The sequence below is a fragment of the Larus michahellis genome, chromosome 8 (assembly GCF_964199755.1).
Source record: "Larus michahellis chromosome 8, bLarMic1.1, whole genome shotgun sequence".
NCBI classification, from domain to species: domain Eukaryota; kingdom Metazoa; phylum Chordata; class Aves; order Charadriiformes; family Laridae; genus Larus; species Larus michahellis.
Window position 1 is genome coordinate 50,642,826 of NC_133903.1, and position 26,653 is coordinate 50,669,478.

The 26,653-nt window shown below is 40.8% G+C and overlaps 2 protein-coding genes across 2 annotated transcripts; one reads left to right on the forward strand and one right to left on the reverse strand.

The window, feature by feature from the left end:
* Positions 1-517: 517 nt before the first annotated feature.
* On the reverse strand, positions 518-21,247 carry ORC1 (origin recognition complex subunit 1). Its single transcript, XM_074598705.1, has 17 exons — positions 21,131-21,247; positions 20,371-20,475; positions 19,846-19,973; positions 16,433-16,602; positions 15,638-16,013; positions 14,689-14,986; positions 13,041-13,145; positions 12,484-12,685; positions 11,305-11,411; positions 10,402-10,503; positions 9,721-9,892; positions 7,468-7,575; positions 6,555-6,704; positions 5,204-5,323; positions 3,520-3,686; positions 2,272-2,359; positions 518-885 (listed from the first exon to the last, which is right to left on the reverse strand). Exons 2-17 carry the CDS (start codon positions 20,457-20,459, stop codon positions 691-693), a joined length of 2,577 nt encoding a protein of 858 aa, XP_074454806.1. The 5' UTR covers positions 20,460-20,475; positions 21,131-21,247; the 3' UTR covers positions 518-690.
* On the forward strand, positions 20,958-25,784 carry PRPF38A (pre-mRNA processing factor 38A). Its single transcript, XM_074598706.1, has 10 exons — positions 20,958-21,573; positions 21,658-21,817; positions 22,379-22,500; positions 23,013-23,098; positions 23,271-23,381; positions 23,955-24,067; positions 24,608-24,634; positions 24,716-24,813; positions 25,156-25,204; positions 25,457-25,784. The coding sequence occupies exons 1-10, from the start codon at positions 21,444-21,446 to the stop codon at positions 25,497-25,499; spliced, it is 939 nt and encodes a 312-aa protein (XP_074454807.1). The 5' UTR covers positions 20,958-21,443; the 3' UTR covers positions 25,500-25,784.
* The last annotated feature ends 869 nt before the right edge of the window (positions 25,785-26,653 follow it).

Consider the following 26,653-nt stretch of genomic DNA (forward strand, 5'->3'; position numbering starts at 1 on the left):
CAATTTTTAAAAGTGTTTTCAGACTGTCCGTCTCCAAGTGAGTAAAGCGTTTCGGTGAACACAACACCGGTTTGATCCCAACACCGATCAAACAGTGAACGGTTTGATCACAACAGCAGGTTTCAACAGACCTGCATTAGCTGAGGCCATGGCATTGAAGCAATCCTTGATATCAATCAATAATAATAATAATAAAAAGCGGTTACTTAAAATGACAAAGTTCTTGTGGTATTTTCACTTGTTCTGGTACCAAACAGTCTCTCCCATTCGAATATTCCGCCTGAATAGTTCCTTTTCATGGTATCAATAACATAAGTTAAAGCACATTTTAATGTCTTTTATACTCAACAAAAGTCAATGACTGCAGCGCCACCAACGCTGCCTGTCTTAACAAAAAGAGCTCGTTAGCCTTTGCAGTGATGCAAATACTCAGTTTCAACTTCTTACACCTCAGCTGAAAGGGGTGCATATAAAAATATCTTAAAAACAATTAGTTTGATTTCAAATATTTAAAATGCTTTGAAGCAAATTCTTTATTATAAAAAAGTGCGTTAATACAGCAAAGATTTAAGCTATGTACTTAGAAAAAATACATTTCACTATTTCCATTTTATCAACAATTTAAAAACAATAAAAATAGACAATATTTAAAATATTTATACATATTAAAAAAATAAAATCTCTATTGCCTTATTCATCCTTGAGTGCATACATGACATCGTCCTGGCTGATATTTAGTCGCACCCGCATGTGAAGATACTTATTACTGGACTCCACCAGCAAGAGCCTGCAGGCGCCAAGTCTTGAACAAATTGCCAAAATTTCTGATACTGTAGGACTCTGCATGCCTTCAATTCTACACAACGCGACGTGCTGCTGATAGACCTGTTAAAACAGAGGAAAGGACACGGGTCATGTGTGCCTCCGGTTGTAGTGGAGTAGGCCAAGGTGAAAAAGGGAAGATTCCTTCTCTCCACATCTGTGGGTGGGGAGGAAAAATTAGCTCCAGCCCATCAGATAACATGCACTTGCTGTTGTTTTAGCAAACTGTTAGGACTTTAATAAGGAAGTAACAATTCCAAGCTACAATTTCCCTTTTTATCCAGCCAAGGAGCAAAACAATTAGCAACCTACCTTGTCTGCAATTTTTAAATTAGATCATTTTATCTGTTACTACACCTCTTCTCCCCTGGACTATGGGGACTAAAGTTTATCCATCAGATTAAGAGCTGACATGTAACTAATTACAGATCAATGCACGCAGAAGTGATATTCAGGCCCAGTGACCAGTAAACACAAGTCACACTGACTAAACATGAAAGCTCATGGCTCAGAAAGGCAAAATAAAGAAGAATGCTCTTGTCACAGATCACATAGATTAGTAAATCTGCAACAAGAATCAGTTGTGGTCTTCTGCTTTGCTATTTAGAAAGAGCAAAAGAAACCCCTTTTGGTATCAGAGGAAAACTAAGGGAAAAATGTAACAAACCAGTCTAACAAAATATTGTTTGAAGTTCAAGAACCGATTGCCCAGCATATCTACGCAATCAACTGATGCAGATGTTCAAGGAGCCAGTTACAGAAAATGCAAATAAAATGCTTACTTACAAACTGGATAAAACTAGCAGGTTATTTTATATATAGATATATAGTTCTAAACATTTTTATAAGTATTAACATTTAGCTTACATACAGTGAGTCATGAAACAGACTCTGTGCAGCTCTGCTGGTGCCAAGTATTTTATGGGTCTATTGAAGCTACTAGAAATATAGCTGAAATATCTGAATAGTGAAAATTGAAGCTACTAGTGATATATCTGCCTCTATTGATAGTGATACAGAAGTTGGAATCAACTTTCAGTTTTCCCCCTTGAACTATGCTGTCTGATATTTTCAGGTTCTCTTTCATTTTTCCTGTTATAAAGCATGTTACGTGGAGGCATACAGTATCCTCAAATGCAGGTTAAAAAAAAAAAAAAAATCACTTTGTGATTCAGATCACTGGTAACATTAATAGAACAGCAGATGTGTCTAGTTGCAGGTACTTAGTCTCATTGAAAAACAGGTGGCAGCACTCAATTAGGTGTTACACCTGGCCTAGACAGCCATGCCCCAGTTTACCTTGCCACCATATCTTCCTTCCATCAAATTTTAAGAATAAAATCCCCAAATATTTAAATATTTACACTTTCGCCTGATAATTTTGACAGTGTCCCCCCTCTTTTAAGAGAAAGAGAGAAAAAAGAAGTGTACTCCGAAACACAAACATACCTGTTGAACTGTTGCCTCCTCAACTCCTGCCCTGCGAAACTCTGCTAAAATTGCTTTCAAAAAGATTTGTTCATGCAACGAGGCATTCCTGAATATCAAAACAGACAAAAATTAATCTGCCAAGTTTAGAACTTATGAAACATCAGGAAGAAGTCTGCAATGGAAATTGCTTGGTAACCACCTATTTACATGCAGGGTATTTTTCTACCTGAGAGGGGCGGTTTCTATCAACTAGACCTTATATTACATCCTGCAGCTCCGGCACCACAATACACTGCATTTCACTTCTCTTTTAATGTATCTGAGCACAACGTTTCATTCCATACTTCATACATGTTCTGCAGCACGTCATGGTCAACTTACAATTATCAATTAACAAATTAACATTGAGGTTTTCAGGCCCAAGTAGCACAGTAAAAGCAGTACTTCCATATAGAGCAAAATACCATATTTGCACCCCTTGGCCCCCCCGTTCCTTGGTGAAACATTCTTTTCTTTTTGACCAGAAACCGGTAAAGCATTTTACCGGTTACAGCTTGTGCAGACCACTGAAGGGCAACAGAATTCCTCACCTGTATTCCCTCAGGAAACCTTTGGGAAGCCCTAACAGAATCTCTTTATGTTAAAGAAAAAAACCAGTTCAAATGGGAAATTCTTACTTTCTGCTCAGACATCTGCGGCTGCATTTAAGTGAGCGAAGACAGTGGCATAATTCAAGCAGATATGTAGAGGGGAATAGCTGACTCAAGGGCCTGATGCCTACACTATGCACATCTGAGTGGTTTTTGTTTCAGTCCAGCCCAAAGCCTGGTCCAGTATGCTGAATGACTAGCAGCATCTGTAGCTGTGGGCTCCTGAGTGCATCTTTGTGATTTAGTTCCAACTGGAAGGAATTCAAATATATGCACTCGGAAGCTGCTGTTCACAGAAATCAATGTACAGTAAGCAGGGACAATCAGAAATTTCAAAAGCCCCCTGTTGATCTGAGCCAACACACTAACACGGAAACACCCTGTGTAAACTTGTACAAGTGATTTCTATGCCTTGGTCTCCCTGGTCTTAAATTCCTATTTTGTACCCCTCTCTCTCCTAGCTGCACTGCAAGGTTTGTTTTGTACCATTCTTCAACAAAGCACGATGCCCCACACATGTTCCCAAAGCGTGGTGAGGACAGACTGAACGTTTTTGGAAAAAATAGCCCAGTGAAAAAGACAAAAGCAAAGAAATTCCTCTGAGAAATGGCTTTACCTGATTGCATTTATATACGGTGATGAAAACATTTCATCTATGGCTTCCGTTACGTGGGCCATCTGGACTATTTCAGGGGTTCTCTTTTGGCTAGCAAACTCACAGATCTCAGTGGCCCTTCTGCAGATATCAAGGCAACGCCTTGCATCACCTGACAGTGCTGCGACCTGAAAGTAAACAAGACAGGTTTGTAGCAGTATTTCCTACAAGTTGAGAAAAGAGTTTAGCAAGAATCAACAGACAAAAAAAAAAAATCAAACACAAAAAACAACCACAAAACAGGAGAGCAAAGCTACTGTGAACTATGTTATTAGAATTCTGGATTTTAAATAACAGTCTTTCTGACCAAAACCAACAGAAGCAACCCACCCCCACCCTGATCTGGTCATCACAAATTCAAAATTGAAATTTTTTCTATAACCACAGAAATCGGAGGTTTAAAAAAAAAAAAATCCAGGAAATTCAATGTGAGCAGTTCAGTTCAACACCAAGTTTTTAGACATTTTATCAATAAAGAGCCTACCGCAATCCATGTTCATGCAGGGGGGTGGGAAGAAAAGAGAGGGGCAAAACAGTCCTCAGTTTTTCCATACCCAGTAGAATATTGAGTATATTTTAAGATATGATGATTTAAGGATACACTAATATTTTTTAGTAGGTTTCAAAGAAACATCTGGGATAGTGAACTTACATTTACAAGTGCCTGAAAATTTTTAGGTCTCTAAAATTTCTGAAACTCAGTACTTCTTAAAACCCCACTTGTGGTTTACAATTTTGATAAAGCTATGAACATTCACTAGATAGAGTATCAGCCTAGTTTTCCCAGTAGATGCTGATAACATATGAAAGCAGTAGAGCCCAGCTGGAGCCAAGAATGAGAAAGCCTTTAGAAAATCTAATTGCGAGTTAGTTTTCTAGATTTTCTGAAGAAAAAGCATACTAGAAAAACATTACAGATTATTGAGTCTGCAAAATCATCGCCATTGTTCTTACTAAAAGGTGGTTCCTTCATAACAAAACAAACGCTTATAGTTACTCCTGACATATAAGTACTCTTTTTTAATCCTGTAATGATGGCTAGCAGAAAAAGTTTAAGCATATACTGGTTGACAGATGTTCTAGCATAATTTTAATAGATTCTTTTAACATATAATTGCTAACATAAGACATTAAACAACGCATACATCTTAATTTGAGAAGCTACTGATCCCTAATGCATTATTTATTTTTTGTACAACTGGGTATTAAAACTGTCGCCAGAAGAGGTACTATCTATTATGCCAAGGCTTTAAACATCTTGAGAAAGAAAATGAATATGGATATTTCTACTGCCACACTAGTGGTTTTTTTCCAAGATCATCCAGTGACTCACATTACGCCAAACCCTGGAGAAAGCTGACATCTTATCATTATGCATTATCACGACTCCTGTTGTCATGACTCCAGCTCATGGAATATACTGCTGCCTTCTCAAAAGTAGGTGGAAAAAGCAAGAACACTACTTTAGCAAAGTTTCCTGCGAAAATACCCTGTATACTTTACAGAGAGCATAATGTATAATCCACTACTTGCACCCCACTTTGTCTCCAATACAGAACACATAACTAGCTCTGACTACTGTTACAAAATTCTCCCCCTCTTTACCTAGCGCAACACAGAGGGCATACATCTGTACTGTGCTTACCTTTCTGGAAACTAGTTGAATTGCATCCTCTTCAAATGCCTTCACACTGTTCAGTCTAGACAAAATAATTTGCTGTAACTGTTTGTAGGTGTAGGGCTGAAAGGACATTCTGGTGAGGCCCTGTAGTAAATAATACAACACAGTGAGAAGCGTTTGTAGCACTTGAAAACTCTCAACTGCTCAAGCATAGCCTGTAGATTTAGTTTTAGCTTCTCTGGTGGACTAATCTCTCTTTCACATCCTTCCCTTCCAAGTCATGTGGTTTAATCAATTCTTCCACTCCGTATTTGTGAAATAAACGTGCAAATCCACAAAACTCTGATTAAGTGAGGACCACTGGTTGGACCTCCACACTAAAAGGGCTGAAGAGCAGACCCTGCTGCTATTGAAATTCAAATTTCTCTTACAAAACTTGTAAATAAATCGGAGCCCACCTAATACAGCAATCTTTTGATTAGAACTGTTTACACTTTATTTTTTAATACAGTAACAGCAGAAGCTATGAAAAAATACTCATCTCCTTTTGCGAATCTGTATCCATGTATACAGCCATACTACTGAAATCACATTAGCAATCAGCCAAGAATTAAAAAATCTTCTGGCTCAAGCTGATAAAAACTGCTTTCACATGAGAAGGACAATCTGTTACAGATGGTGCACTGCCTTTCATATTCTATAGGAGGCCTGAGTTTTGTGTTTCTTATGCAAAATTCTTCTCCCTTGTGACTATATGGCCTCAGCTGATCTGCAGGTTTAGTGGGTGGAGGAAAGCAATTCACACACTGTGGAACTATTTTTGAGTCACAGAAGGACAGAGGCACAAAGCGCTGTTTTTGCAAACCAGTTTTTAGAGCAGTGATGAAGGGATGACCTAAGAAAATGTATTCAGCGCACGCGTAGCGTGCATCCAACTTTCTGTCTGAAGGTACCCAACAATCTACCAACTGATAGCAAACAGAGAGAAGTAACTAGGTGCCAGAATGAAAGGGGAAAGAGGAAGAGAAACCAGAAGAGAATTCTTCTGAACCCCAGAGTAAGCAGCTTAACCACGAAGCATGGCATTTGATTATCCAGATCTTAATATGTTTAAAAAGACATCTGCATTCGTAATTCATTCTCACAAGAACATAGTGTACTCACACTGCATAACATCCAATTAGCAACCTGGCTCCTTAACTTATTTTGCTAAGATTTATGTGTTTATTATCAGTCCTCTGGAGAAGGAATTAGAAAACCATTGTTTAACCTCTGACATAACCAGCCCTGCCTCTCTCCTGGATTACTTTTGATTGCATACAGTATTTAATCTGTTCTCATTTTATAGCGTAGCAACAAAACTGCTAGGACATACCAGCCTGCTAGCTACTCTGTTCATCATTATTCTCTCTGGCAAGTCCATGGTGTTAGCAATGGCCAAAATGATTAACTTGGAGTGCTTTTGAGTTGGCCAGTCAAATAAATTGTACATCACATTCTGCTTCCGTGTCCACAGAAGATCAAGCTGCAGAGATAGAAAGAGAAGAATTAGACTGAAAAATAACGGTCTTGTATTTACAATATCTGATGGGGGGTTGAGAGAGCTAGCTCTGCCACAGAAGACTTCTTACATGATTCTGAACAGGCTCTCTCTGTTGCGTTTCCTTCATCTATCTACTAATAGGACTGCATTTTCTGAATTGGGGCTCTAATCTCTTTTGAAAAAGCACAGTCCTACTAGATGCTTGAACGGTATTAATCACAGTATAACAATTAAACAGCTGGAGTTTTTAAACACCACTGTGACATTAATACTACATCTAATAAGATTAAAAGACCCTCCATGTGAGACCCTGAATTAGCTTACAGCAAAAAATAAGCATGCATTTCTTTATTACTGAACATAGCACATTCAAGGAGTTTCAAAACTCAATACGACTTATTTCACTGTGAGTTTTCTCACTGGAAAAGCAGCAGCTTCCAGACAAAACACAGTTGAATTCTATGGTATTTAGGAGTTGACAGAACAACTCATTCCATGACTTTGACCAAAACAAAACATAAACCCAATGTGAAATCCAAGGAGAGAACAACATAGCAACAGGATATTTGCCCACTTAAATTCAGCTTCCTAATAAGGCTAAGAGGATCTATTTGGATATCTTCTCTCCTAAGTCTATTCCTGTTAGATCACATACGACATAGTCTCAGCATATCTTTTTCCATCGTCCAAAAAATCATTTCTTATGATACTTCAATGGAAGAGAATGAAGGATTCTTTGTCTTACCTCATCCACTATCAGCACTGTGGTCTTCCTCTTTGGTCCAGGTGTATTGAACAGTTTTGCCAACAGTACTGCAGCATGGGTTGCCGTCACCTTCTGACCTGTCAGTAACTGGACAAGGATTAAACAATTTTGCAGGTTAATCACACCAAAACACTGGAAATGGGAATTTTAACTCCTATTCAGTTTTAACTTTTCTCTAACAATCAACACCAGTCATCTGGATTTTTTTTCCCCATGGTGGAGGAGTTAAAAGAGAAAGGTCATTAGAATTTCCTGCAATTTGTCTTAAATATAGATTCATCAAGAAATCCTGAACCCAGTCTAAAAAGGACTGAAAAACTTGCATACCTCACGAGTGTCTCTGAACGCAAAACACCGTCTGAAAACTTAAGTCAGTTGACAAGAATAGCCTGACTTCAGTAATCTTGGACTCCCATTAAAATATTAATGCAGTATCATCAGGATCTAGAACTGAATAATTTATTCAACTCTAAGCTAAAAGAATTACCTTCAACAAGAACTGCTTCTGCAATAACCTATGTTGCAAAACAGATGAGCTGACTGTACATTACCTGTTCTCTTGCAGATCCAAAGCTATATAGAAATTAAAGCATCACATTTCAAAATTACACTATATAGGCTGAATCAATTGTAGACTGCATTTGAAAATTGTATTTGTTCTCCAGAATCCCTTGAAAACTAACCTGAGGTTTCATAATTATTAAAGAAGCCACAGCATGGCAATAATGTATAATCTACACTTGTTTCATGTTTACAATTCAGTCAGGACAGTCTGAATCAGCCATACAAAGCAGTTAGATCCCAGGGGATCCTGATTCTACAGCTCTGGGACTGGGCATCCAATACAGCCGAGTTCAGTTTGTTGTGGTGGAATTGGCACATGTACTGTACCCAGGTATTTAACCTCATCTCCTTCATTTGTCCAGGTCTTCCTGTCCCTGTTCCCTTCTTTATAAGTTTTCCTGCAACAGTGAGCACTGTAGTGAGTGAGCACTGCAGTAGCAAGTGCTCCAGAATTTGCTTGACTCATGCAAAGAAACGTCAGCAAACTGGAGCTTGAGATTGACCTGCAGCAAGAGATGTGGCAATTGGAAAAGCAGCCTTAGCCAGGGTACCTGGATAATAGCTAGGCAGAAGAAATCTGAGAAATAAGTGGTTTGACTACTTGATGTCCTGAAGGATATTTAACCAGGCTAGCTTAAAGAGTTCAGGGCCCGTGGGGAGCAACAAATTTTATGTCCAAAGTATTCTTTATTATTTTTAAAATTTGATGCTGAATGGGATAGGAACAAAGAGTGTTAAAATAAATTAACGTTACCATGAAATAAGGTAATTGTCATGAAGCCTTTCACTAAGCTAAAGAAACACAGCAACCTGTCTGCAAATAATCCCTCAGCAAGACACTGCCTATCCTGGTTTGAGGAAAGGATACAGGTAAGTAAATTGAACTCCCAGCTATGAGGATACAGATATTAGGACAATGTATGCCACTTCCTGGTCAGATAGAAGGTGTCAAACTTAATTTCAGCGCATAAGTTTTTAAGAAAATGGAACAGATGCTTCAGGAAACCATCACTTCATTTCCAGGTCAGTGATTTACAGTTAGCCTAGACTGACAAAGGTCGTGAGCCGTTACTGTTTAACGCTTATTGGGTGATCATAATCCAGTCCTCAAGTTAGTTCACACCCATATAAACGCAAGCAGAGTCATTAGTCCCAGATGGGATACTGCAGACTAGTTTGTCATGGAAATCTGAAATATAGCACTGTTGACAGAGACGGTCCCTCTTTAGCTGGACTGCTATGACGACAGAATAATTAACAATTAAGACTCCCTTAGTAACTATTTTACTGCTACACTTACTTCCAGAGTTGTCATCTCAGTAACTTTTCAAGCATACATGTGCAGAAAAAGTCATAGAAGGGGAAAAACATTAAAAGAATCTGGTTTAGATTTTTATTAAGCCTGAGTGGATGTAATAAATCAGGCTATTTCCCAGCCACTGCCCCTACGTAGCCGAAAGCAAAATAGTTCAAGAAATTGGCCATGGCCTTAAGTTAACTATTTTTTAACCTGCTCTAAGATAAGAGCATACAGTCTCTCGGAGGAACTACTTGGAAGTATTGATATGTTAAGTGCCTTGAATACTGTAACACATCGAGGACCTGATGGTAAAGCGTAAGATCTCTTCTTCTTTCAAACCGGAGAGCCATTGAAGAGGCTTTACTTACCTCTAGTATCTGCACGTAAGCTTGGTGAGGGTCAGTCAGTTTCATGCCATTGATCTCTACAAACTGGAACGATGGTAGGTCATCATTTTCTGCAGCTTGCTGAAGACAGCGAATTACTTCATGAACAGTCGCGGTTTTACCTGTTCCAGGCACTCCAGAAATGTACATGCACCTACAAAAGCAGAACACCTTTTCAGCAGCTTGAGTAAAATGATAATGCTCTTAGGATTAATGAGCTGGAATTCCTGGGCTCTGCGACCAGCCTTCAATACTACTCCTCTGTCACCTCAGGCAATTCCCTGTACTTCAGCTATTTTATTTGCAAACTGGGACACATAACACATTGGAGGATCATGAGGATTTTTATTATTACTGAAGCAATCAACAATCTAAAATACTTTATAAATGTAATTTACATCTTTAATTTAAAAAAAAAGTCCCAGACATCTAAAATTGACTAGTTATATTTTGGTCTTTAATTTGAATCTGTACAATAAAGAAGCCCACGTTATTTCTATGCGCAACCCTTCTTAAGGAAGAAAAATACCAGGAAAATTCAACTAGGAACTTTAATTCAGCCAAATGATGGTAACTTCTTAAATAAAAGTAGTGTTGATGGTATGACTGCTGTTATGCCATAGGTAGATGTGATCTCAGTTACAGTCTCACCAGAATACTCACCCTCCTGTACCATCAATAAGTTTGCTTTCCACGAAGTTATAGATATCCTGGAATTCTTCCTCACGACAAGGCAGAGATTCTGGGATAGCAGAAACATGCAGCCTTTTGATTAAAAAAGAGAAGAAAAAGAAAATTGAAATACGAGGTCCAAGGTTTGTATTTTTGCAATTCTACTGAGGAAAACAAATAGCCAGATGCTCCACCTTTCACAGCCGTGTGTAGATTTTCAACTCTCTTACATACTTTTAAGTCTGAACAGGAATGTCAAGTACCACAAAAGAAATAACCTGGTCTTACTAGAAGTGTTTTTAAGCTTTAACAGGGCTGAACAGCCACCTTCATAAACAAAGAGCACAAATACGCAGCAATAAAGATCTAGCTGCTTTAATTCACAAAAAATTTGTAAGCCAACATAAAGGTAGGATAAAACAGGAAAGATTGCTTATAGGAAACTGAAAAAACTAAAACTCAGTTTGAAAGATACACTCAGTCCTGAATGCCTTTTTTTTTTCCACTGTGAATATCTACAACAATACATATAAAACTTTTTCACACACCAAGAGAAGACAGATATTGTACCTTTACAATCTAAAGCTAATAAGAGAGGATCTTTGTTTTTCTAATGTTGCACAGAAAAAAGACAGATAAGTAATTCTAAAAAACTTAGCATGGACTGGTTACAATAATTTGAAATTGTGAAAGTAGTATTGTAAATACTACTAGTATTTGTAAATCTAGTATTATACTGTAAATCCAGAAATGCTCTTCCGGTAACAAAACACCAAGCATTTTTACCAAATTTATTCAATATGGTAAGGATGACATTTCCCCTATTTCAGCATAGCCTACTGCTATGTATACCTGATGCAAAAAAGAAGATTTCCTCCCCTGAGCACACTTTACCTTAATCTGGCTTCTTCTAGTATACTGGCTGGTTTCTGTGCTGCATGGTTGCGCCTGGGAATTTCAGGAGTTGCATTCCGGGGTGTCTTGGGTGTTCCTGGTAAAGGCTGTAAAGAAAAGTTACAACCTCAAACAGATTTTCTACATGCAGCAATTTCTATTGGAGACTGATCATTCATACAAGTTTCCCAAACATAACTTATGCACAAAGACTAGCCGGGAATACCACAGTCCAAGATGAAAAGATAAACAGTCTTTACAAAAGGGAGTTACCAAACAAACCTCACGGTCTTTTCTTCCTCAGGGAAGAAAGAAACTGGAAGGAGGTGGTGACAAAGACAACTACATTTTAACTGCCTGAAGAATTTTTAAATTGTTTATGCCTTTCTGGAGTGCTGTGTTACAAGGTGATCCAGTTCTTAAGAAACCGCAAGCAACTAGAAATTGATCTATCTGAATTTCATTGTCCAAACAAAAAAGCCATATGATATCTTAATTATTCTGCCTTGTTGTGCTTACAAGTTCTAGTTATGCTAGGATTGCTGTGTTAGACATTGCATTAAAAAAAATCAGCCATTGACTGTACATCAATGACAGTATGGCTATGATACTGAAAACAGTCTGAATGAGTCAGGCTTAAGTGTCGCATAGCGTGGTATCCCATCTCCACCAGCAGCCAGGACACTACGATAAACTGCTGGCCACGCTCTCGTTGGTGTGGCCATGAACACTATAGAGCATCCCTTTTGTGTTGGTAAGCCTTCAAGAATCAGGACAGTTCTGCTACCAAGCACAACGTTGGTCTTATGGCTTTCTGCTATATATATAGACGGCACTCAATACAGACTGTACAGAAACAGAACTAAAATGTCTCAGTGCACAGATTACAATAAAAGTAAAAATGGTGGCCATAAATGGATTCATCAGTTTGTTGAGGTCCAGCCCAGTTGAACATTTTCCCCGTTTAGGCTAGAGTTTTCTGATCAACGTTGTCACAACATTCACAATACGCAAGTGTTTCATACATTTGTGTTACCTACTCATACCAAAGATCATAGGAATTAAGATAGCATTTCATTAAAAGCTAAGAGGTTCAGATACTTAACTTTGGTACACAGCCATCAAGCATTCAAATAATTTGCTTAGAAATAATAAACCAGATTTTAAATGGAACCTTACAGTTTTCTTCGGGGTCTTAGCAGGAGTGTGAACTGAAGACTTCCTTGAAGATTTTGGGGTGCTGAATATTCTACTTGATTTAGTTTTCTTTTCTGGTGTACAGGGCACATCACTCTCCTCTTCCTCACTACTTGAAGAGTAAGAGCTGTCTGAGCTAGAAAGAAGATCCTCTTCCTCGTTCAACTCTAGTGTATTTAATATGCTATGAGAAACGGAAATGACATGAGTTTTAAAAAAATACATACAACTCTACACACTAAAAAGTATCATTTGTACATTTTCAGCTTTTTCTGTAATCAATTGTAATCAGCAAGCCAACATATTTTCCACTTGAGCTGTTAATTTTCCATGGCTATTTAATAGACTGGTTTAAATGAAGTCAGTTTTACGATGAACACCAAGAGTTGGCCTTATGTTTCTGAACATAAGACAGTTTTCACACTACACTTAAGCTGTGCTTTTAGGACCACTTGCATTTCATTATTGAACTAGACAAACTCTCAAGGCATCAAGCTATCAGTAGCAATCTGAATAAGATATCATGGACACAAGTTTACCTGATTTGCTCTCTAATGCGAGCACTTGTGTTCTGTGCACATATTCTCTGAGAACGAGGGGTCAATACAGGGGTCTGATTACCCAGTTCCTGACATCCAATTAAACTGTAAAGAAAAATCACAAAGGTATTTGTATTTCCTCTTTGCATCACACTTGTAAAGATGGAGAGAAGGCCTTTCAAATATCAGGCTCAATTGTTATGGCTGTCAGTCCAACATGAATTCTTGTTTACAGTTATTTACAATTGGCTATGGCATAGATATTGGCAGCACAATTTCCCCTCTCTTGCACTCTCTCTTCAACACATCTTTGCCAAAAAAACCCCCAAACTACAGAATATTTACTATAGTTCATTCGTGGTCTGTACTGTAAAGATTTTTATAGTAAAGCGTATTTCTATAAAGCTTTGTAAATCAGTTGAGGAAAGCTGCTAAGTCTAAAGAGAGACCCTGAGTCCATACAAGTCAGAGCTGCTAGCTGACCGACGATGCTGTGACAATAGTGACTGCACTAGCATTAGTTTAAAACAGACACCTCTGACTTGGGCCCTATCAACATTATCCCACTTTGTTTCCTGATGCACCCTCAGCTGGCAACAGCTATGTACTTCACATCGACTGACAGCTGCTGCACGTTAACAACTTTCCCTCACTTCCCCAGTCAGACACATACACGTCGCTGAAGAGCACCGAATAGATGGTGCTAGCGTTGAATTAGCAACCAAATTATTTTGTAAACACAACACTGACAAACTGAAGGGACAAGAACTCAAAACAGTAGTAGTTTTTTGTTTGGTTGTGGGTTTCTCTTGTTGTTTGGGTGTTTTGTTTTTAGTTTGTTTTTAAGAGAAAACAAGTATGTTTTTCTTTGGGCATCTCTTTGATCTGCCCTTTGGAGTAGGTTTTTCTATTTGTGTTTCGAGATTCCTTTGTTGTCTTCTTGGGCATTTCTTCATCCCCATCACTGAAACACTTTACTGTTAATACAACTTTCTTATTAGTTCAAAGGACACAATGAGATTAATTATTTGTAGACAGTTCTCAGATTTTTTTTTTAAATCTATAAATACCACTGAAATGCCATTATTTTATCAATTAAAATAAATGGGGTTTTTTGCTATAAAAAAAGTGACAAAAATGCGGTGTGGATCCACCAAATGTTGCACCCACATCTTTACTCTTTGAAAGGAGGAAAAGAGGCAGAAGTAGGGCACATTTGAGCTTGTATGACATATGTAAAGTGACTGCAGAGAAACAGATTTTTATCCGCGCCAATGAGTACAAATCATAACAATCAATATGGCTTCAATTCCCTTTCATATAATCCTACTGTTCCCTCCCATTTCCAATCTCTTCCCTCTGCTCTTGTAACCATGCACTGCTTGTGTCCATCTTTAAAGTCAGTTCCTCTTACGATCTCCCCAGTCATTCACCTCAAAGTAACACACTTTCTAGAGCTTCACCACAGTGTGCTTGTAACTATTTAGGCTCTCCCCCCTTCTCTCAGTGATCTCAACAGGCAAAACACAGTACACACAGAGACTTCACCTGCTTTTCTCGCCAGAAGACTTTCATAAACGTGCTTTAAAAGAACTACATACAAATAGAAATCCCATACAAAAATACTTATAAAAAGGCTATCACTTACCATATACTGTCATCTTTCGTATTAAAATTCTTGGCTTTCTCACTGGATTCTTTGACCTTAGTATAGGGGGATAATCGTATTGTATCACTGAACCTCTGCCAGTGCTCTGCAATATCAAACGTTGACTTTGACTTATCATCGGCGCAAGGTATTTTTGGTGGTGAGCCCAAAATACCAGTGAATTTCACTTTTCTTTTAGTAGCTGATGGCTCTAATGGTGCTACAGCATCGGAGTCATCATCCAAAAGTTCCAAAACTTCACATCCCAGGATCCTGCTTCTAGGAGATCTTGTGGGACCTAGGAATCAAGAGCAAAATGAACTTTTGTCAGGCTTTAATATGGCTGGTTTGGTTAACTTTCAGAAGACATGGTATAACTGGTTCAGTGGTTGTCATTTAAACGAAAGGGAATGGCGTTACACTCCAGGAACTGAATACATACAGAAGGCAAAAATTTCCTCTAAAAAGATGATTAAATAGAATACAAACTGATTTTTTTCAGTTTTCTAAGCCACCTCCACCACTTACAACTTTGCTCAGGCTCCAGTTTGAAAATACAGCATGTTACATAGGATCAAATGTGTTTATTCAACCAGCCCAATGTAAACATTCTAGCGCATTGTCGGAAGATTAAAGTGAGGTATTCTGAGGTCAAGTTAGGCTGATTGGTAGCCTTTCAGCCAATAAGCACTTGTAACTTAGACTTACCAGTTATGAATGAAACGTTTGCATCATCAATTGGATATAAGCAGTACAATTGCTTGAAATAACAGACATAAAACAAACAACTGATACGACCAAAAGGCTTGGGCTAACCCCAAAGCCTGTATAAGGTAGCTAAAAATACTGATGTTGAACACTACCATTGTTTGAATTACCCAAAATGAAGAGGCACAAAACATACTACATTCCAAACTACCGAATGGACAGAGTATTGTCGTATACATACTGTTTAACTGTAACTTCTTCCTTGCTGTTGGAGTTTTCATGCCATTAGCCACTCTTCGTGAATGTCTCTCCTTAGCAAGGGAGGACTTGGAAGCAGAATGTTTTGACTCTATTTCCAACTCAACATTTTTTGGTTTTGTGGCACTCCGAACAACACTATCTGTCTCTTTTTTCAGGGGGGAAACAATGTCCGAAGGAATAAATGAGTTTGAAGAGTCTGGGATGCCACCTCGTTTCTTATTGGCTTCTTTCAGCTTAGAGAATGTGTCAGGGGACAAAGCCTTAAAGCATTTCCCATCCCAAGACTGTTTTACATAGAAAGTCTGTTCCTTGTTTAATGAAATAGGTAATTCCTCCCCCAGATGTAGTGGTATTACCTGTAAAAACAGAAAATGCCAAAAAACACATACCTTAACATTTATCATCAATTTAACATTCAACTATTTCCTAGTCACAGATCTTACTATTGGAACTCATGCAATCCTTCATCATACAGGGCAACAACTTCAACCTACATTTACACTAGCACAAGTTTATTGCACTACAGGACCCCCAGTCACACTACTGCTTTCCACGCAAACCTCTAAATGAGCTGGCTGCCAACAACTAGTCATTTTGTGACGGAGGAAAGACAGAATATCAGCAGTTTTCAACTATCCCATCCTCTGCTAACTGCATTAACAAATGTACATCACGCATTTGGTTTGTGAGGAAATAAAGTGACTTCACTGTTCTACTATGTTTTTCAAATGGTTTCTTTCTTTCTTTCTTCCTGTAGAGGGGCTGCAGTACATACCCTGATGCTTTTAATAATGGTCTCTGCAGCTATATCAGTGTCATAGCAAGAAACTTGATCATAAAACACTTCTCGGGGAGAAATCTCTCTTTTAAGTAGTTTCTGCTTATTGTGAGGTATCTCTGTAATATGAGAGAACCACTGCACAACTGCACGTTTCTCCTGAGCACCTGTAACAATGAAAACAAAAGTCAGTGAACATTAAGAATTTTATTGTATTGCAAATAGTTATTAACCGACCTCAATGACTTTAGCCCAAATGCCATCAAGGATAGAAAACCACCCTGGACACAACTGAGAAAGCATCTGATAAGAGATTACAATTCCCTTTTTAAAATTAAATTAAAATGTTTGAGTTGAGACTTTTAAGGACTAAGATAATACCTACATATGGTCTCAATCACAACATGCCCGCAGACCAGCTGATCTACCAGTTCACTATCACAAAGAGGTTCCTTATTTGCATAAATGCGTTCTAATGGAACCCCACTAACTGAAAGCAGTGACATAAAAGGAGAAGTGAGAAATTTCAGAACAGTATTTATAATTTCAATGTTATTTTAGAGGCAAACCAGAAGCACAATTTATTAACTATTAACTGCCTAACAAACCAGAGAATCCTGCTGTTGAAATACGTAGAAGAAAGTCTGAATAAATACTATGAATAGATTCAGTGTGGAGAGTTAAAAGAAACATATTACAGTATTCAAGGATCACCTTCTCCGTGTCCAGGAGCAAAATATACTGACAAAGAGGAAGGCAGGAAAGAATGCTAGGAGACCTGCCTGGATGAACAAGGAGCTCCTGGACACACTGTCACACAAAAAGAAACTTTATAAGGAGTGGAAGAAAGGACAGCTAGAATGGGGGGCATATAAGGAAGCTGTCCGAGCAGCAAGAGACCTGGTGAGAAAAACTAAAGCTCAGTTAGAATTAAATCTAGCGAAGGAGATCAAGGGAAACAGCAAAAATTTCTATAGGTAATATTAATGGTAAGAAGACGACTAGGGAAGGCGTGGGCCCCCTCAGAAAGGAAACGGGAGAACTGGTGACAAGTGATATGGAGAAGGCCGAGGTTCTCAACGACTTCTCCTCAGTCTTCACTGGCAAGGGCTCCAGCCACACTCCTGGAGTCACAGAAGACAATGGCAGGGGTTGGAAAGAACTGCCCATTGTAAGTGAAGATCAGGTTCTTGACCATCTGATGAACCTGAAAGTGAACAAGTCCATGGGACCCGATGGGATACACCCACGGGTACTGAAGGAACTGGCGGATGAGGTTGCGAAACTACTCTCTATTATATTCCAAAAGTCATGGCAGTCGGGTGAGGTCCCCACTGACTGGAAAGGGGGAAACATAATCCCCATTTTCAAAAAGGGAAAAAAGGATGAACCAGGGAACTATAGGCCAGTCACTATAGGTGAGGTACTTCACACCTCCATGCCTGGTAAGATCATGGAGCAGATCCTTCTGGAGGCACTGCTGAGGCAGAAGAATAACGAAGAGGTGATTGGGTACAATCAACATGGCTTCACCAAGGGCAAATCGTGCCTGAAAAACCTGGTGGCCTTCTATGAGAAGGTCACAACCATCAATAGACAAGGGGAGAGCAACTGACGTCATTTACATGGACCTGAGCAAAGCCTTTGACACTGTCCCGCATAACATCCTGGTCTCCAAGCTGATAAAATATGGGTTTGATGGACTGACAATTCAGTGGATAAAGAACTGGCTTGAGGGCCGCACCCCAAGAGTGGCTGTCAATGGGTCCATGTCCAAGTGGAGGCCAGTGACAAGTGGAGTCCCTTAAGGATCAGTACTGGGACCGGTCTTGTTTAACATCTTCGTCAGTGACGTGGACAGTGGCACAGAGTGCACCCTCAGCAAGTTTGCCGACAACACCAAGCTGTGTGGGGCGGCTGACACGCTAGAGGGAAGAGATGCCATCCAGAGGAACCTTGACAGGCTGGAGAGGTGAGCCCATGCCAACCTCATGAAGTTCAACAAGACCAAGCACAAGGTCCTCCATCTGGGTCAGTGCAATCCCAAGCACCGATACAGGCTGGGCAGTGACTAGCTTGAGAGCAGCCCTGAAGAAAAGGACTTGGGGGTGCTGGTGGACAAGAGGCTCAACACGAGCCGTCAGTGTGCACTTGCAGCCCAGAAAGCCGATCGTATCCTGGGCTGCATCGGGAGAAGCGTGGCCAGCAGGTCGAGGGAGGTGATTCTCCCCCTCTACTCCACTCTCGTCAGACCCCACCTGGAGTACCGCGCCCAGTTCTGGAGCCCCTACTACAAGAAGGATATGGACGTGCTGGAACGTGTCCAGAGAAGGGCCACGAGGATGATCAGAGGGCTGGAGCACCTCTCCTATGAGGGCAGACTGAGAGAGTTGAGGTTGTTCAGTCTGGAGAAAAGAAGGCTCCGAGGAGACCTTATAGTGGCCTACCAGTATCTTAAGGGGGCCTACAAAAAGCTGGTGAGGGACTTTTTAGGATGTCAGGTAATGGTAGGACTAGAGGGAATGGATGGGGAGGGAACTAGAGATGGGGCGATTCAGACTGGACGTTAGGAAGAAGTTCTTCACCGTGAGGGTGGTGAGACACTGGAACAGGTTGCCCAGAGAGGTGGTGGCTGCCCCATCCCTGGAATTTTTTAAGGCCAGGCTGGATGGCGCTTTGAGCAACCTGATCTAGTGGGAGGTGTCCCTGCCCATGGCAGGGGGTTGGAACTAGATGATCTTTAAGGCCCCTTCCAACCCTAACAATTCTATGATTCTATATTACGATCAAATATTAAGTTCCTTTCTACATTTTAAGGTGTTCAGCCACATATCTTTAAAAAATTTGTCAAATGTATATAGCAAAAGGAAAATATTATTTTCAAGGAAGTTTCACAGGTATCATTCCAGGATGAAAAGAATATTCAGTTATATTACAATAAAGCTGCATTAGTAAATAAATCAGCTGGAGTGATATGCATTTATGTTTTTTAAAGGTAAATAACTAAAAAAACTAAAACATTATCACGATGGCCCAAAACAAACAACAAAAGCTGTTGAAAGAAATCAGACATAGCTAATGAGTAGTTTCTAATTCAGACTCAGACATAGTCTTTGTATCACTCACCTTCCATGATTTAATATCTACCTTTATCTATAAACAAGGAGTCCTACAAGGGACAGAAGTAACAAGCCCCATTCATTCAGCCTTGCATCTTATTGCTATTCCCTGATGGCTAGTAAGATGCAAGCTCCAGAACTGCACTGCTCTTGCTCCATTTGGATTCCCCAATCTAATTTACTTAACAAATTAGGCCAGTGATATGGGGTTATGGTCTAAATATATCCCTGTGAAATCTTTAAAACATTTTAAGATTTCTCAGATAGGAGGTAAATTTTTATTTCTCTTACCATCTTCGTATAAATCCAGGAGTTGTGCCACAAAGGGTTGATCTGCATTCTCCCCTTCTACTAAAATAAACTCGCCAACTTGTATACAGGTTTCTGTTCTGCTTCTTTCTGATTTAATAATGATTCCCCTAGAAAGTGATGCACACATGCACATTAGCAGGATTTCATATTCTTTATAATTCACATTAAAGCTGATAGCCTGTCAATCTTACAGCTAGTTATGCTCCCTCTTGCAAAGCCTACAATTGGAGTTTCCTGATTAAAAGCTTTTATATATATTTCAAATAGACAGTTAACCCTTATTCACAGATTTAATTAAACGTTTTTGTTTAGACATTATACAGTTTACAGCTCAAGAGCTCTGCAACAACATTTTTGTTATACACGTGCAGTGTCATGACACAATGCTCAAAACCTTACTCATATTCTCACTGCCTGCCGCATTAACCTATACGATGTCAGAACGGCAAAGAAGACTTCATTGCTTAAGTTTCCCTGAGCAAGACAGAAATAAATGTTATTTACTTGTACTGGAAAGTCCTCAGTTTTCTGTCCGAGTTCATGGGTTTTCCATACCAGGAGTAGATAATTTTGCTTTGCTGCCGGGTGTTCATGATTCCCAAGGAAAAGCTAAAACAAGCAAACAAACAATTTTAGAAATAAAAGCAGGGAAAGGCTTAAGATGGCCAGATACACAGAAAACCCATTGGTTCTTTCAGCGTGTAGGAAGAACGTGGTGTGCATCAGTTGATTCAGAGAAGCCCACCTTCCTTCCCCAAAGCCTCCAGACGCCTCTCCTGAGGCAGAAGGAAAAAGGGAAGGTGTTTAGTAGCGGACTGTTATTTAGTTCTTTTTTTTTTTTTTTTTTCCACGTCCAGCTGATGGCTTTAAGACTGTGCCTCGCTGGTTTGAGTCCAGACCTCACCGCGACCAGCCGCATGAGGCCGTGATGTGCGTTTTGCTTACGCTCCATTTTTATGTTGGTTTTGAGATTTTTTTTTTTCCCCCTAAATAAGAATTTTCCCTCTGGAAACAGGCCGCAAGGCTCAGGAAAACGTCATCCACCCACCCCCCACGAGTGCCATTCCCCGCCTCGCCCACCCCAGCCCGTCGGTTTAGACGAGCTCAGGCAGGTCTCCACCTCAGGGACCCCCTCCCCGCCCCGTCTGGCTACAACCGCCACCGGCTCGGACATCGCAAAGAGACACCGAGGCGGCCCCAGCGCCCTCCGGGAGCCGCTCCCCCGCCCGCTCCCCTGAGGGACCCAGGGCCGAGGCCCACTCACCCGGCGACTCAGCGAACCCGGCGCGCGGCGGCGGCAGCGCGAGCGCCTACCAGCACTAGCATAGAATTTCGCGCCAAAGCCCACCCGGAGCCCCGCCCACTCGGGGGGGGGAGGGGGGAGGGCGGGAAGAAGCCGCGCCGGACGCAGCGCCATGTTTGCGCCTGGCGCCCCGAAGCCGCAGGCGGAAAGGGATGTCACGGCCCGAAGATAAGATGGCGGCGGCGGCCCGGAAGCGGAAGGCGCTGCAGGCACTTCCCGGAAGGGGAGCGGGGCGGCCCGCCGCGGAGTTGAGGGAGGTTGTGGAGTGGCGGCCATGGCGAACCGGACGGTGAAGGACGCGCACAGCATCCATGGCACTAACCCGCAGTACCTGGTGGAGAAGATCATCCGCACCCGCATCTACGAGTCCAAGTACTGGAAGGAGGAGTGCTTCGGCCTGACGGGTATGGTGGGGCGGGAGGGGACTCGGTGAGGGGCCCGGTGAGGGGCCGGTGCTGACGGCGCGTCCCGTCCCGTCCCTCTCCCAGCCGAGCTGGTGGTGGACAAGGCCATGGAGCTGAGGTACGTGGGGGGCGTCTATGGCGGGAACATAAAGCCGACGCCCTTCTTGTGCTTGACGCTGAAGATGCTGCAGATCCAGCCCGAAAAGGACATCATCGTGGAGTTCATAAAAAACGAGGACTTCAAGTAAGTTGGTAGCTTGATTATTTTTATTTTTTTTTTTTGTTCTTTTTGCCTCTCGTACTGAATGAAACCATCCAAAACAGCCAGGGGAACCTCAGTGCAGGATTTGGCTTTTAGTGGGCGATAGACTTTTCTTGCTAAAAAGCCTGTCCTTCCTCTTGCTTTCAAATGACTGATGTCCTTGTCACCGGGGCTGGTGGAATGGCTTGCCTTTGTAGTGTGTTCTCTGGTAGTACACCTCCGCCCGAAATATTTAGAATGAGGTGTATTAAGGGAACCACATTAATCTATTTTTTTTTTTTCAGTATTTCTTTGGACTTTGTGAGTGATAACGCACCCATACAGCAATTATATATATGTATACTTGAGTGTGTATATATACGTTTGTGTATATATATATATATACACACACTTGAGTACCTGAAGGGGAAAGTCTAAGTGGTCATATGTTCTATTTATTTTAGTGTACTGGTTTTCCTCTGAAACTTCTGGGAAAAACACCTCGTTTATCTAAACTACTAACTATGCAAAAAGATTAGATCTATGAAACGGTTTTATTTTCAGGTATGTCCGAATGCTTGGTGCGTTGTACATGAGATTGACAGGCACTGCCATTGACTGCTACAAGTATCTTGAGCCACTGTACAATGACTATCGAAAAATAAAAAGTCAGAACAGAAACGGGGGTAAGCAGTCCTGCATAGTTGTGGTTTCTTAGTACCTTATAGATGACTTTTTGTTAAAAGAATGTATCCTGCTAGATAAAAGTAAATATTCTACTTAGTAATATAAGCTTAAAAAACTGTGGCATAACCATCTTTTTGAAACTTTACTATTATTTATTCATCATTTGGATAGTCAGTTGCTGGTCTTGCTCACTTGTACAAATGAGAACTGCCTTGCTTATTTTGCTTTCCCCAAGTGCTTGTATTTTCTGTTGAGTACTGAAACACAGTTCCACAAATACTAAAGGAACACTGTTTGAGTACTGGTTTAAGCACTGTGAATCTACTAAGCTGTGCAGTAATTTCCTCTTTTTGTAAGGCAGGCCTAATGATTTCCCTTATCTTTGAGAACGATTTTAGAATTGTTGTTTGTCTAGCCTACTTGACATAAATTGCCTGAAGTATTTAATCCTTACTCTAACCGCAAGCGTTAGTCGTCTTTGTCTTTTCAATGCTATTTTTCCCCTCCCCAGAATTTGAATTGATGCATGTGGATGAGTTTATTGATGAACTACTCCATGAGGAGCGTGTATGCGATATCATTCTGCCTCGATTACAGGTTTGGAAAAGTAGATGGCTGTTGAATTCTTAACTGCATCAGATTCAGTAGTTGTAGCAGCTACTAGCTTGTTGCATAAAGCTCTGACATAGGCCCTTCTGGCACACAAGATGCTTCCTTAGGTGTTTGTTCTTAATTGGGTTATGTAAAATAAAGTCATAATTTCTCCTAGAAACGTTATGTTCTGGAAGAAGCTGAGCAACTCGAACCTCGTGTTAGTGCTTTGGAAGAAGACATGGATGATGTAGAATCTAGTGAGGAGGAGGAGGAGGAAGATGAAAAGGTTGGTGAAATATTTTGCAAAGGGATAGTTAGAGACAGTGCTGAACCACCGCAGAACACTTTATGGCCTGTCAGAAATACTTGAGGGGGGGTCACCAGGAGGCTGCTTGAAACTCCTGTCTCCTCCCTTAACATATTTTCATATAAGCTACATGCAAGAACTTGTTAGACCCTGAAGCAGTTCTCAGGTGCTCTGTGTTTGTCACGCTTTTCTGTTTCCTGAAATTCACAAATCTGGATCTATTGTGTTGCTTAAAACAATTTATCTGAAATATGTTTATATACATGTATATTGGAGAGAATCAAAGGTGATGATGAACGTTATGATGACCATCATAGTCAATTCTGCTGTACTTCTTCAGAACCAACAGTATGACAGGTGGCTATTTTAATTTTCAAATGGCAAGCTCAGGCAGTACCACTCATTTATGAATGTGAAATACTTGAGGATGGGGAAGCTTGATCATACGACTTTTGTCATTTATATTAATTGTTCAGAAAATTTTACTGATAGATAAAAACGTTGATGAAACAAGAGTTACAGAATCTTTTCCCTCCGGCCCATTGTTCGCAGCTGGAGCGAGCACCCTCTCCTGACCACCGCAGAAGAGGCTACAGAGACCTTGATAAACCTCGCAGATCTCCAGTTGTGCGATACAGGCGGAGCCGAAGCAGGTCTCCAAGAAGGTGACACGGCTCTCTTAAGCAATAATTTTACCTACTGTACTGCAGATGGCTGGAGCAAGGCATAGAATTGAAGAGGACAATTCAGTCAGAATCACTTACGCCTCCCAATTCCTTTAGCCATTTTCTAAAGTAAGGAGTTGCAGTGCACAGACACGGTCAACCCGTCTGCCCCTTTCTCTAGTCCTTCAGTAATGCTTGAACTTGCTGGCCAACTGAAGCTAAATTTGACTATACAGGGAAGATGTTAAGAAGAACCAAGTGCTTTGTTTCCATGTAAGCCAGAGGCTGCAGAGGAAATCCTGTTAATTGTTCTTACTGATAATAAGCCAGGAAAAACTCATCACTGACCTCATTTGCTTGCTGTATGGGTCAGTCCAGAAGCGTATACAGCTTCCTGTGCAACAGGCCAAACACACGCTAAGTGGGGACATGAGGGAGTGGAAAGGAAGCCCTGGTGCTGTTGCTGGATAATATGGGAAATTAAACAGCTCGTGCTGGTAATGATTTTTATCAACAACTTGTTTTCTCCCCCAATTACAGGCGAAGCCGCTCTCCAAAGAGAAGAAGGTAGTCTGTTATTCTATTATTTAATCTTAAAACATGTTGCATTTTTAGTATGACTATCTTTAAAAGCTTCCTTTCTCTCAGTCCATCACCACGCCGGGAGAGGCATCGCAGCAAGAGCCCAAGACGACACCGGAGCAGATCCAGGGAGAGGCGGCACAGATCAAGATCCAAATCTCCAGGTACTTTTGTCACTTACAGATTAACTCTGGCAAGTCTTTATCAGCAGAACATCCACTGCAAGAGAAATCTGTGTCACGGTAGCAAGAAGGTACGATAGGTTCTTAATCTGGCTCATAAAACTCTGAGTTATGTGAAAGCACAGCTGAACTCATTCCATACATGCAGAATTGCCCTGAGTGTGTTTTTCATATATTTGCTAGGAGGTTATTTGAGTGCCTAATTAAGGCTAGGGTTGCTCTGGCATTATCTAGGACGCTTGGTCACTAGAAGCAGATTGCATTAGCAAAACAAAAAAGAATTCCAGGGTCTGTGAAAGTAACCGTTACCTTTTTATCTCATAGGGCATCATCGCAGTCACAGACACCGAAGTCATTCCAAATCGCCTGAAAGGTAAAGGCTTGCCCTGCTTTTTTAAGGATCTGTCCCGTAGGAGCTCTTACTTGTCATTTAATCTTGGGGATTGAAGGTTGTCTAGCAATGTTGGAGATCAGATATTTCATCAGTACCTCCCCCAGTGCTGTAGTCAAGTCGCGCTATCCATATTTGACCATAGAAAATGCCACTTACTGCTATGAATCACCTTGGTCTTTCAGACAATTACTAGTACCCTGTCATATGGATATTTTTTTTTTCCTGTTTCAGATCTAAGAAAAGTCATAAGAAGAGTCGGCGAGGGAATGAATAACAAACTAAATCCAGCAGACAGTTTAAAGACCTTGACCTGCAGTCTAATACTGTCCTATTAGCTTTATGGGACAGCTGGATATGTCCTGGCTGCTTTAGCAGTCCATGTCTTTAATCCTTCCCCTCTTGTCCAAGTCTTGTTTTTGTTGTTTTTTTTAATTAAAAGAAAGCTAAGGACATTTTTTATGTAGTTAGTTACTCATTCCCGTGATAGAATTTGAGGATTGTTTTTATCAAGGCCTGTAAAAACTTGTGAAGAGCAATTAAAGGGGGTTTTGTCTTTAAAGGCTCCTTGCTGTTTCTTTCATCGTACTTTGTTTAGACTTCTAGTTGAAGCTGGCTTCGTTCTCAAACCAGGCTGTTGTTTTGACAAACAGCCACTGCAGTCAGCTGCTGAAGTGAGAATGTTTGAGTTATGAACACTGAAGAGCTACCAGCCTAAACCATCTCAAACCTTCAGTACAGGAAGAAGTAAGAAAGACTGTCATAGTCCAGTATGTTTACTAATAGCAAGAGCTAACTTAAAACCACTGCTACTGGTTCCTTTGTAAGAAGGGAGTGTGGGGACAGGTGACACTACAGTGAGGTCTGCAGCAGGCCACGGGACTAGGAAGACCAAGTGGATGAGGCCCTCTACAGACAGCTAGGAGCAGCCTCATGTTCACAAGACCTGGTCCTCACAGGGGACTTCAGCCACCCTGGTTATCTGTTGGAGAGACAACACAGCAGGGAATAAGCACTCCAGGAGGTTCCTGGAATGTGTTGATGATAATTTCCTTCTCCAAGTGACAGAGGAGCCAATGAGCAGAGGTGCCATGCTGTATCTTGTCCTCACCAACAAGGAGGAGCTGCTGGGGAACATGAAGCTCAAGGGCAGCCTTGGCTGCAGTGACCATGAGATGGTGGAGTTCAAGATCCTTAGGGCAGTGAGGAGGGCTCACAGTAGGCTTGCTACCCTGGACTTCAGGAGAGCAGGCTTTGGCCTCTTCGGGTCTCTGCTTGGCAGAGTACTGTGGGATAAAGCCCTGGAGGGAAGAGGGGCCCAAGAAAGCTGGTTAATATTCATGGATCACCTTCTCCAAGCTCAGGAGTGATGCATCTCAACAAGGAGGAAGTGGGGCAAAAACACCAGGAGGCCTGCATGGATGAACAAAG

Coding starts and splice junctions, on each gene's coding strand:
- PRPF38A (XM_074598706.1), top strand. CDS start 21,444: ATGGCGAACCGGACGGTGAAGGACGCGCACAGCATCCATGGCACTAAC. Junction 21,574..21,657: donor GGAGTGCTTCGGCCTGACGG/GTATGGTGGGGC, acceptor TCCCTCTCCCAG/CCGAGCTGGTGGTGGACAAG. Junction 24,068..24,607: donor CGAAGCAGGTCTCCAAGAAG/GTGACACGGCTC, acceptor CCCCAATTACAG/GCGAAGCCGCTCTCCAAAGA.
- ORC1 (XM_074598705.1), bottom strand. CDS start 20,459: ATGAACACCCGGCAGCAAAGCAAAATTATCTACTCCTGGTATGGAAAA. Junction 11,412..12,483: donor CTAAGACCCCGAAGAAAACT/GTAAGGTTCCAT, acceptor TTTTCTTTACAG/CCTTTACCAGGAACACCCAA. Junction 886..2,271: donor AGGAGGCAACAGTTCAACAG/GTATGTTTGTGT, acceptor CTGTTTTAACAG/GTCTATCAGCAGCACGTCGC.